Consider the following 13251-nt stretch of genomic DNA (forward strand, 5'->3'; position numbering starts at 1 on the left):
TAGTACTGAGAGTCTGTATAGTGAGAGTATGTGTAGTGAGAGTCTGTGTAGTGAGAGTCTGTATAGTGAGAGTCTGTGTAGTGAGAGTCTGTATAGTGAGAGTCTGTAGTACTGAGAGTCTGTATAGTGAGAGTATGTGTAGTGAGAGTCTGTGTAGTGAGAGTCTGTGTAGTGAGAGTCTGTGTAGTGAGAGTCTGTATAGTGAGAGTCTGTATAGTGAGAGTCTGTATAGTGAGAGTCTGTAGTACTGAGAGTCTGTAGTACTGAGAGTCTGTAGTACTGAGAGTCTGTATAGTGAGAGTCTGTAGTACTGAGAGTCTGTATAGTGAGAGTATGTGTAGTGAGAGTCTGTGTAGTGAGAGTCTGTAGTACTGAGAGTCTGTAGTACTGAGAGTCTGTATAGTGAGAGTCTGTATAGTGAGAGTCTGTATAGTGAGAGTCTGTATAGTGAGAGTCTGTAGTACTGAGAGTCTGTGTAGTGAGAGTCTGTGTAGTGAGAGTCTGTATAGTGAGAGTCTGTATAGTGAGAGTCTGTGTAGTGAGAGTCTGTATAGTGAGAGTCTGTAGTACTGAGAGTCTGTAGTACTGAGAGTCTGTATAGTGAGAGTCTGTATAGTGAGAGTCTGTGTAGTGAGAGTCTGTGTAGTGAGAGTCTGTATAGTGAGAGTCTCTATAGTGAGAGTATGTATAGTGAGAGTCTGTGTAGTGAGAGTCTGTGTAGTGAGAGTCTGTATAGTGAGAGTCTCTATAGTGAGAGTCTGTATAGTGAGTGTCTGTATAGTGAGAGTCTGTATAGTGAGAGTCTGTAGTACTGAGAGTCTGTAGTACTGAGAGTCTGTATAGTGAGAGTCTGTATAGTGAGAGTCTGTAGTACTGAGAGTCTGTATAGTGAGAGTCTGTATAGTGAGAGTCTGTAGTACTGAGAGTCTGTATAGTGAGAGTCTGTTTAGTGAGAGTCTGTATAGTGAGAGTCTGTATAGTGAGAGTCTGTAGTACTGAGAGTCTGTTTAGTGAGAGTCTGTATAGTGAGAGTCTGTATAGTGAGAGTCTGTAGTACTGAGAGTCTGTTTAGTGAGAGTCTGTATAGTGAGAGTCTGTATAGTGAGAGTCTGTATAGTGAGAGTCTGTATAGTGAGAGTCTGTAGTACTGAGAGTCTGTGTAGTGAGAGTCTGTGTAGTGAGAGTCTGTGTAGTGAGAGTCTGTGTAGTGAGAGTCTGTATAGTGAGAGTCTGTATAGTGAGAGTCTGTATAGTGAGAGTCTGTAGTACTGAGAGTCTGTAGTACTGAGAGTCTGTATAGTGAGAGTCTGTAGTACTGAGAGTCTGTATAGTGAGAGTATGTGTAGTGAGAGTCTGTGTAGTGAGAGTCTGTAGTACTGAGAGTCTGTAGTACTGAGAGTCTGTATAGTGAGAGTCTGTATAGTGAGAGTCTGTATAGTGAGAGTCTGTATAGTGAGAGTCTGTAGTACTGAGAGTCTGTGTAGTGAGAGTCTGTGTAGTGAGAGTCTGTATAGTGAGAGTCTGTATAGTGAGAGTCTGTGTAGTGAGAGTCTGTATAGTGAGAGTCTGTAGTACTGAGAGTCTGTAGTACTGAGAGTCTGTATAGTGAGAGTCTGTGTAGTGAGAGTCTGTGTAGTGAGAGTCTGTATAGTGAGAGTCTCTATAGTGAGAGTCTGTATAGTGAGAGTCTGTGTAGTGAGAGTCTGTGTAGTGAGAGTCTGTATAGTGAGAGTCTCTATAGTGAGAGTCTGTATAGTGAGTGTCTGTATAGTGAGAGTCTGTATAGTGAGAGTCTGTAGTACTGAGAGTCTGTAGTACTGAGAGTCTGTATAGTGAGAGTCTGTATAGTGAGAGTCTGTAGTACTGAGAGTCTGTATAGTGAGAGTCTGTATAGTGAGAGTCTGTATAGTGAGAGTCTGTAGTACTGAGAGTCTGTATAGTGAGAGTCTGTTTAGTGAGAGTCTGTATAGTGAGAGTCTGTATAGTGAGAGTCTGTAGTACTGAGAGTCTGTTTAGTGAGAGTCTGTATAGTGAGAGTCTGTATAGTGAGAGTCTGTAGTACTGAGAGTCTGTTTAGTGAGAGTCTGTTTAGTGAGAGTCTGTATAGTGAGAGTCTGTATAGTGAGAGTGTATAGTGAGAGTCTGTATAGTGAGAGTCTGTAGTACTGAGAGTCTGTATAGTGAGAGTCTGTATAGTGAGAGTCTGTATAGTGAGAGTCTGTATAGTGAGAGTCTGTAGTACTGAGAGTCTGTATAGTGAGAGTCTGTATAGTGAGAGTCTGTATAGTGAGAGTCTGTAGTACTGAGAGTCTGTATAGTGAGAGTCTGTATAGTGAGAGTCTGTAGTACTGAGAGTCTGTATAGTGAGAGTCTGTATAGTGAGAGTCTGTAGTACTGAGAGTCTGTATAGTGAGAGTCTGTATAGTGAGAGTCTGTATAGTGAGAGTCTGTATAGTGAGAGTCTGTATAGTGAGAGTCTGTATAGTGATGCTCTGTATAGTGATGCTCTGTATAGTGAGAGTCTGTATAGTGAGAGTCTGTATAGTGAGAGTCTGTATAGTGATGCTCTGTATAGTGAGAGTCTGTAGTACTGAGAGTCTGTATAGTGAGAGTCTGTAGTACTGAGAGTCTGTATAGTGAGAGTCTGTAGTACTGAGAGTCTGTATAGTGAGAGTCTGTAGTACTGAGAGTCTGTAGTACTGAGAGTCTGTATAGTGAGAGTCTGTATAGTGAGAGTCTGTAGTACTGAGAGTCTGTAGTACTGAGAGTCTGTATAGTGAGAGTCTGTATAGTGAGAGTCTGTATAGTGAGAGTCTGTATAGTGAGAGTCTGTAGTACTGAGAGTCTGTATAGTGAGAGTCTGTATAGTGAGAGTCTGTATAGTGAGAGTCTGTATAGTGAGAGTCTGTATAGTGAGAGTCTGTATAGTGAGAGTCTGTAGTACTGAGCGTCTGTATAGTGAGAGTCTGTATAGTGAGAGTCTGTATAGTGAGAGTCTGTATAGTGAGAGTCTGTATAGTGAGAGTCTGTATAGTGAGAGTCTGTAGTAGTGTATACTGCTCGCATGCTCTCCTGTCTTCCTGTTCTGTGTCAGATGTCTTCCTGTTCTGTGTCAGATGTCTTCCTGTTCTGTGTCAGATGTCTTCCTGTGTCAGATGTCTTCCTGTCCTGTGTCATATTGTGAACACCATTCTTCAGATTGAATCAATTGAACACAGAAAAAGATACAGTGACTTTTTGGATGAAACTATATTTATTTCACAGGCGTCCTTCTTTTTAACAATGTATTTTCATATTGTCATAATGTATGACACAGCGTTGGTGTAGATTATAGTTAATGTTCCCCTGCATCCCAGTTGGCCCCCTATTTCCGAAATAGTGCTCTGCTTTGGCCAGTAGTTTCATTATATAGGAAATAGGGTGCCAACTGGGATGTTCTAGTGCATCCTGTGAGACGTCATCTTTTCTTTGCTCTGTTTCCAGTTTATTTCTATAACTTTGGCTGGAAGGACTACGGCGTGGCGTCCCTAACAACTATACTGGACATGGTCAAGGTGATGTCTTTCGCCGTCCAGGAGGGAAAGATGGCCGTGCATTGTCACGCCGGCCTAGGGAGAACAGGTACATCAAATCTACCCAATCATAACATCACACAACCTATAAAGTCACATGGCTGGGCAGAACAGGACAGGAACATTATAAGGGCTTGGGAGGACAGGTACAGGACAGGTACGTTATAATAGGCTGGGGATGGCAGGTACAGGACAGGTACGTTATAATAGGCTGGGGATGGCAGGTACAGGACAGGTACGTTATAATAGGCTGGGGATGGCAGGTACAGGACAGGTACAGGACAGGTACGTTATATAGAACAGCGCCGGAAGAAGATGGCTGCCGTTTTACAGCCCTCTAACCAATTGTACTATTATGTGTGTTTTTCCGCGTTATTTGTAATTTATTTTGTACATAATGTTTCTGCCATCGTCTCTTATAACCAAAGAGAGCTTCTGGATATCAGGACAGCGATTACTCACCTCGCATTGGACGAATACTTTTTCTTCAACGAGGCGTTCGCGAAGGATATTCTACAGACACCCAACAAGGCCCAGATCCCCGTCATTCGCGTGAGGAAGAGACGGAGATATCGTGGACGCAGATCCGGGTGCCTTGTAAGGATCCGACGGCGAACGAGTAAACTGCCTCTCCCATCAATCCTATTAGCCAACGTTCAATCTTTTGAGAATAAAATTGACGATTTAAGATTACGGTTATCCTACCAACGGGACATTAAAAACTGTAATATCTTATGTTTCACGGAGTCGTGGCTGAACGACAACAATGACAACATTCAGCTAGCAGGCTATACGCTACATCGGCAGGACAGAACGTCTGACTCTGGTAAGACAAGGGGCGGCGGTCTGTGTATATTTGTAAACAACAGCTGGTGCACAAAATCAAATACTAAGGAAGTCTCGAGGTTTTGCTCGCCTGAGGTAGAGTATCTTATGATAAGCTGTAGACCACACTATTTACCAAGAGAGTTTTCATCTATATTTTTCATAGCTGTCTATTTACCACCACAAACCAATGCTGGCATTAAGATTGCACTGAATGAGTTGTACAAGGCCATTAATCAACAGGAAAACGCTCATCCAGATGCAGCGCTCCTAGTAGCCGGGGACTTTAATGCAGGGAAACTTAAATCCGTTCTACCTCATTTCTACCAGCATGTTAAATGTGCAACCAGAGGGGAAAAAACTCTAGACCACCTTTACTCCACACACAGAGACGCATACAAAGCTCTCCCTCGCCCTCCATTTGGCAAATCTGACCATAACTCTATCCTCCTGATTCCTGCTTATAAGCAAAAACTGAAGCAGGAAGCACCAGTGATTCGGCTAATAAAAAAGTGGTCAGATGACGCAGATGCTAAGCTACAGGACTGTTTTGCTAGCACAGACTGGAACATGTTCCGGGATTCTTCAGACAGCATTGAGGAGTACACCACATCAGTCACTGGCTTCATCAATAAGTGCATCGATGATGTCATCCCCACAGTGACCGTACGTACATACCCCAACCAGAAGCCATGGATTACAGGAAACATCCGCACTGAGCTAAAGGGTAGAGCTGCCGCTTTCAAGGAACGGGACTCTAACCCGGACGCTTATAAGAAATCCCGCTATGACCTCCGACGAACCATCAAACAGGCAAAGAGTCAATACAGGTCTAAGATTGAATCATACTACACTGGCTCTGACGCTCGTCGGATGTGGCAGGGCTTGAAAACTATTACAGACTACAAAGGGAAGCACAGCCGCGAGCTGCCCAGTGACACAAGCCTACCAGACGAGCTAAACCACTTCTATGCTCGCTTCGAGGCAAGCAACACTGAAGCATGCATGAGAGCACCAGCTGTTCCGGACGACTATGTGATCACGCTCTCCGTAGCCGATGTGAGTAAGACTTTTAAGCAGGTCAACATTCACAAGGCCGCAGGGCCAGACGGATTACCAGGACGTGTACTCCGAGCATGTGCTGACCAACTGGCAAGTGTCTTCACTGACATTTTCAACATGTCCCTGACTGAGTCTGTAATACCAACATGTTTCAAGCAGACCACCATAGTCCCCGTGCCCAAGAACTCTAAGATAACCTGCCTAAATGACTACCGACCCGTAGCACTGACGTCTGTAGCCATGAAGTGCTTTGAAAGACTGGTCATGGCTCACATCAACAGCATAATCCCAGAAACCCTAGACCCACTCCAATTTGCATACCGCCCCAACAGATCCACAGATGATGCAATCTCTATCGCACTCCACACTGCCCTTTCCCACCTGGACAAGAGGAACACCTACGTGAGAATGCTATTCATTGACTACAGCTCAGCATTCAACACCATAGTGCCCTCTAAGCTCATCACTAAGCTAAGGATCCTGGGACTAAACACCTCCCTCTGCAACTGGATCCTGGACTTCCTGTCGGGCCGCCCCCAGGTGGTAAGGGTAGGTAACAACACATCTGCCACACTGATCCTCAACACGGGGGCCCCTCAGGGGTGCGTGCTCAGTCCCTTCCTGTACTCTCTGTTCACCCATGACTGCATGGCCAGGCACGACTCCAACACCATCATTAAGTTTGCCGACGACACAACAGTGGTAGGCCTGATCACCGACAACGATGAGACAGCCTATAGGGAGGAGGTCAGAGATCTGGCCGTGTGGTGCCAGGACAACAACCTCTCCCTCAACGTGACCAAGACAAAGGAGATGATTGTGGACTACAGGAAAAAAAAGAGGACTGAGCACGCCCCCATTCTCATCGACGGGGCTGTAGTGGAACAGGTTGAGAGCTTCAAGTTTCTTGGTGTCCACATCACCAACGAACTATCATGGTCCAAACACACCAAGACAGTCGTGAAGAGGGCACGACAAAGCCTATTCCCCCTCAGGAGACTAAAAAGATTTGGCATGGGTCCTCAGATCCTCAAAAAATTCTACAGCTGCACCATCGAGAGCATCCTGACTGGTTGCATCACCGCCTGGTATGGCAACTGCTTGGCCTCTGACCGCAAGGCACTACAGAGGGTAGTGCGTACGGCCCAGTACATCACTGGGGCAAAGCTCCCTGCCATCCAGGACCTCTATACCAGGCGGTGTCAGAGGAAGGCCCTCAAAATTGTCAAAGACTCCAGCCACCCTAGTCATAGACTGTTCTCTCTGCTACCGCACGGCAAGCGGTACCGGAGTGCCAAGTCTAGGTCCAAAAGACTTCTCAACAGCTTCTACCCCCAAGCCATAAGACTCCTGAACAGCTAATCATGGCTACCCGGACTATTTGCACTGCCCCCCCACCCCCTCCTTTTTACGCTGCTGCTACTCTGTTAAGTATTTATGCATAGTCACTTTAACTCTACCCACATGTACATATTACCTCAACTACCTTAACTAGCCGGTGCCCCCGCACATTGACTATGCAACGGTACGGTACCCCCCTGTATATATAGCCTCCCTACTGTCACTTTATTTTACTGTATATATAGCCTCCCTACTGTCACTTTATTTTACTTCTGCTCTTTTTTCTCAACACTTTTTTGTTGTTGTTTTATTCTTACTTTTTTGTTTAAAATAAATGCACTGTTGGTTAAGGGCTGTAAGTAAGCATTTCACTGTAATGTCTGCACCTGTTGTATTCGGCGCATGTGACCAATAAAATTTGATTTGATTTGATTTGATTTGATTTGATTTATAATAGGCTGGGGATGGCAGGTACAGGACAGGTACATTATAATAGGCTGGGGATGGCAGGTTGTGTAAACCATCATTTAATCAAATGGTTTATTTTGTAGCTCTGAGTCTCTACTTTTATCCAATGTAAAAAACATAATTTCAAATTTAGCTACATAAGACCAAATCAATGCTGTCGGTCACATTTGATTAGTAGTAGATTTGTTCTAAGCATGTTACTACTAATAATTAGTGCCTTGCTCAAGGGCACATTGGCATATTCTTCATGTTGTTGGCTCTGGCATTCGAACTAGTGACCTTTCGGTGACTGGCCCAACGCTCTTTACCGCTAGGCTATCTGCCGCACTACGGCTACAAGCATGTCCCTGGTTGAGTTCTAGGTGTGTTACTCTGTTTACCAGGTGTGTTACTGTGTTTACCAGGTGTGTAACTGTGTTTACCAGGTGTGTTACTGTGTTTACCAGGTGTGTAACTGTGTTTACCAGGTGTGTTACTGTGTTTACCTGGTGTGTTACTGTGTTTACCTGGTGTGTTACTGTGTTTACCAGGTGTGTAACTGTGTTTACCAGGTGTGTTACTGTGTTTACCAGGTGTGTTACTGTGTTTACCTGGTGTGTTACTGTGTTTACCTGGTGTGTTACTGTGTTTACCAGGTGTGTAACTGTGTTTACCAGGTGTGTTACTGTGTTTACCAGGTGTGTTACTGTGTTTACCAGGTGTGTAACTGTGTTTACCAGGTGTGTTACTGTGTTTACCAGGTGTGTTACTGTGTTTACCTGGTGTGTTAACCTGGTGTGTTACTGTGTTTACCAGGTGTTTCTGTGTTTACCAGGTGTGTTACTGTGTTTACCTGGTGTGTTACTGTGTTAACCTGGTGTGTTACTGTGTTTACCAGGTGTTTCTGTGTTTACCAGGTGTGTTACTGTGTTTACCTGGTGTGTTACTGTGTTTACCTGGTGTGTTACTGTGTTTACCAGGTGTGTTACTGTGTTTACCTGGTGTGTTACTGTGTTTACCAGGTGTGTTACTGTGTTTACCTGGTGTGTTACTGTGTTAACCTGGTGTGTTACTGTGTTTACCAGGTGTTTCTGTGTTTACCAGGTGTGTTACTGTGTTTACCTGGTGTGTTACTGTGTTAACCTGGTGTGTTACTGTGTTTACCAGGTGTTTCTGTGTTTACCAGGTGTGTTACTGTGTTTACCAGGTGTGTTACTGTGTTTACCAGGTGTGCTACTGTGAGACATGCAATTCAGGTGTTTCTGTGTTTACCAGTTGTGTAAATGTGTTTACCAGGTGTGTTACTGTGTTTACCAGGTGTGTTACTGTGAGACATGCAATTCAGGTGTTACTGTGTTTACCTGGTGTGTTACTGTGTTTACCAGGTGTGTAAATGTGGGTACCAGGTGTGTTACTGTGTTTACCTGGCGTGTTATTGTGTTTACCAGGTGTGTTTCTATGGTAACCAGGTGTGTTAATGGTGTGTTACTGTGTTTACCAGGTGTTTCTGTGTTTACCAGGTGTGTTAATGGTGTGTTACTGTGTTTACCAGGTGTTTCTGTGTTTACCAGGTGTGTTTCTGTGTTTACCAGGTGTTTCTGTGTTTACCAGGTGTGTAAATGTGTTTACCAGGTGTGTTACTGTGTTTACCTGGCGTGTTACTGTGTTTACCAGGTGTGTAAATGTGTTTACCAGGTGTGTAAATGTGTTTACCAGGTGTGTTACTGTGTTTACCTGGCGTGTTACTGTGTTTACCTGGCGTGTTTCTATGTTAACCAGGTGTGTTAATGGTGTGTTACTGTGTTTACCAGGTGTTTCTGTGTTTACCAGGTGTGTAAATGTGTTTACCAGGTGTGTTACTCTGTTTACCAGGTGTGTTACTGTGTTTACCAGGTGTTTCTGTGTTTACCAGGTGTGTAAATGTGTTTACCAGGTGTGTAAATGTGTTTACCAGGTGTGTTACTGTGTTTACCTGGCGTGTTACTTTGTTTACCTGGCGTGTTTCTATGTTAACCAGGTGTGTTAATGGTGTGTTACTGTGTTTACCAGGTGTTTCTGTGTTTACCAGTTGTGTAAATGTGTTTACCACGTGTGTTACTGTGTTTACCAGGTGTGTTACTGTGAGACATGCAATTCAGGTGTTACTGCGTTTACCTGGTGTGTTACTGTGTTTACCAGGTGTGTAAATGTGGGTACCAGGTGTGTTACTGTGTTTACCTGGCGTGTTATTGTGTTTACCAGGTGTGTTTCTATGGTAACCAGGTGTGTTAATGGTGTGTTACTGTGTTTACCAGGTGTTTCTGTGTTTACCAGGTGTGTTAATGGTGTGTTACTGTGTTTACCAGGTGTTTCTGTGTTTACCAGGTGTGTTTCTGTGTTTACCAGGTGTTTCTGTGTTTACCAGGTGTGTAAATGTGTTTACCAGGTGTGTTACTGTGTTTACCAGGTGTGTTACTGTGTTTACCAGGTGTGTAAATGTGTTTACCAGGTGTGTAAATGTGTTTACCAGGTGTGTTACTGTGTTTACCTGGCGTGTTACTGTGTTTACCTGGCGTGTTTCTATGTTAACCAGGTGTGTTAATGGTGTGTTACTGTGTTTACCAGGTGTTTCTGTGTTTACCAGGTGTGTAAATGTGTTTACCAGGTGTGTTACTCTGTTTACCAGGTGTGTTACTGTGTTTACCAGGTGTTTCTGTGTTTACCAGGTGTGTTACTGTGTTTACCAGGTGTGTTACTGTGAGACATGCAATTCAGGTGTTACTGTGTTTACCTGATGTGTTACTGTGTTTAACAGGTGTGTAAATGTGTTTACCAGGTGTGTAAATGTGTTTACCAGGTGTGTTACTGTGTTTACCTGATGTGTTACTGTGTTTACCAGGTGTGTAAATGTGTTTACCAGGTGTGTAAATGTGTTTACCAGGTGTGTTACTGTGTTTACCTGGCGTGTTACTGTGTTAACCAGGTGTGTTAATGGTGTGTTACTGTGTTTACCAGGTGTTTCTGTGTTTAGCAGGTGTGTTACTCTGTTTACCAGGTGTTTCTGTGTTTACCAGGTGTGTTACTGGCGTGTTATCTGGTGTTCACCTCTCGTATGAGTGCGGACCAGGCCATCCTGTTCGTCAGAGCCAAGCGGCCCAACTCCATCCAGACCCGAGGCCAGCTGCTGTGTGTCCGGGAGTTCGCCCAGTTCCTGGTTCCGTTGAGGAACGTGTTCTCCTGCGCAGAACCCCGGGCCAACGCCGTTACGCTGTCCCAGTACCTGACTCGCCAGCGCCACCTGCTGCACGGGTACGAGGCGCGGCAGATGAAGAACGTGCCAAAGATCGTCCAGCTGATCTGCAAGGTCCTCCTGGACATCGCTGCCAACAGACAGGTAATACATTATCATGGTATAGACAGGTAAGAATACATTATCATGGTATAGACAGGTAATAATACATTATCATGATATAGACAGGTAATAATACATTATCATGGTATTATGGACAGGTAATAATACATTATCATGGTATAGACAGGTAATAATACATTATCATGGTATTATGGACAGGTAATAATACATTATCATGGTATAGACAGGTAATAATACATTATCATGGTATAGACGGGTAAAAATACATTATTATGGTATAGACAGGTAATAATACATTATCGTGGTATGGACAGGTAATAATACATTATCATGGTATGGACAGGTAATACATTATCATGGTATAGACAGGTAATAATACATTATCATGGTATAGACAGGTAATAATACATTATCATGGTATAGACGTGTAATAATACATTATTATGGTATAGGCGGGTAATAATACATTATCATGGTATGGACAGGTAATAATACATTATTGTGGTATAGACAGGTAATAATACATTATCGTGGTATAGACATGTAATTATACATTATCATGGTATAGACGGGTAATAATACATTATCATGATATAGACGGGTAATAATACATTATCGTGGTATGGACAGGTAATAATGCATTATCGTGGTATGGACATGTAATAATACATTATCATGGTATAGACGGGTAATAATACATTATTATGGTATAGACAGGTAATAATACATTATCATGGTATGGACAGGTAATAATACATTATCATGGTATGGACAGGTAATAATACATTATCGTGGTATAGACAGGTAATAATACATTATCGTGGTATAGACAGGTAATAATACATTATCGTGGTATAGACAGGTAATAATACATTATCGTGGTATAGACAGGTAATAATACATTATCATGGTATAGACAGGTGATAATACATTATCATGGTATAGACGTGTAATAATACATTATTATGGTATAGACGGGTAATAATACATTATTATGGTATAGACGGGTAATAATACATTATCGTGGTATGGACAGGTAATAATACATTATCATGGTATAGACGGGTAATAATACATTATCGTGGTATAGACAGGTAATAATACATTATCGTGGTATAGACATGTAATAATACATTATCATGGTATAGACAGGTAATAATACATTATCATGGTATGGACAGGTAATAATACATTATCGTGGTATAGACAGGTAATAATACATTATCGTGGTATAGACAGGTAGTAATACATTATCATGGTATAGACAGGTAATAATACATTATCATGGTATAGACAGGTAATAATACATTATCATGGTATAGACCGGTAATAATACATTATCATGTTATAGACAGGTAACAATACATTATCATGGTATAGACAGGTAATAATACATTATCATGGTATAGACAGGTAATAATACACTATCATGGTATAGACAGGTAATAATACATTATCATGGTATAGACCGGTAATAATACATTATCATGGTATAGACAGGTAATAATACATTATCATGGTATAGACCGGTAATAATACATTATCATGTTATAGACAGGTAATAATACATTATCATGGTATAGACAGGTAATAATACATTATCATGGTATAGACAGGTAATAATACACTATCATGGTATAGACAGGTAATAATACATTATCATGGTATAGACCGGTAATAATACATTATCATGGTATAGACAGGTAATAATACATTATCATGGTATAGACAGGTAATAATACACTATCATGGTATAGACAGGTAATAATACACTATCATGGTATAGACAGGTAATAATACACTATCATGGTATAGACAGGTAATAATACATTATCATGGTATTATGGACAGGTAATAATACATTATCATGGTATAGACAGGTAATAATACATTATCACGGTATAGACAGGTAATAATACATTATCATGGTATAGACAGGTAATAATACATTATCATGGTATAGACAGGTAATAATACACTATCATGGTATAGACAGGTAATAATACACTATCATGGTATAGACAGGTAATAATACATTATCATGGTATAGACAGGTAATAATACACTATCATGGTATAGACAGGTAATAATACATTATCATGGTATAGACAGGTAATAATACACTATCGTGGTATAGACAGGTAATAATACATTATCATGGTATAGACAGGTAATAATACATTATGGTATTATGGACATGTAATTATACATTATCATGGTATAGACGGGTAATAATACATTATCATGATATAGACGGGTAATAATACATTATCGTGGTATGGACAGGTAATAATGCATTATCGTGGTATGGACATGTAATAATACATTATCATGGTATAGACGGGTAATAATACATTATTATGGTATAGACAGGTAATAATACATTATCATGGTATGGACAGGTAATAATACATTATCGTGGTATGGACAGGTAATAATACATTATCGTGGTATAGACAGGTAATAATACATTATCGTGGTATAGACAGGTAATAATACATTATCGTGGTATAGACAGGTAATAATACATTATCGTGGTATAGACAGGTAATAATACATTATCGTGGTATAGACAGGTAATAATACATTATCATGGTATAGACAGGTGATAATACATTATCATGGTATAGACGTGTAATAATACATTATTAT

The 13251-nt window shown here is 41.5% G+C and overlaps 1 protein-coding gene across 1 annotated transcript in view; it reads left to right on the plus strand.

The window, feature by feature from the left end:
• Positions 1–13251, plus strand: part of ptpdc1a (protein tyrosine phosphatase domain containing 1a) — a 138792-nt gene that overhangs the window by 107005 nt on the left and 18536 nt on the right. The window contains 2 exon segments of the mRNA XM_084167146.1: positions 3484–3621; positions 10301–10620. Coding sequence (XP_084023272.1) covers positions 3484–3621; positions 10301–10620 — 458 coding nt within the window.

This window comes from Coregonus lavaretus (assembly GCF_964263955.1).
Source record: "Coregonus lavaretus genome assembly, chromosome: 8".
NCBI classification, from domain to species: domain Eukaryota; kingdom Metazoa; phylum Chordata; class Actinopteri; order Salmoniformes; family Salmonidae; genus Coregonus; species Coregonus lavaretus.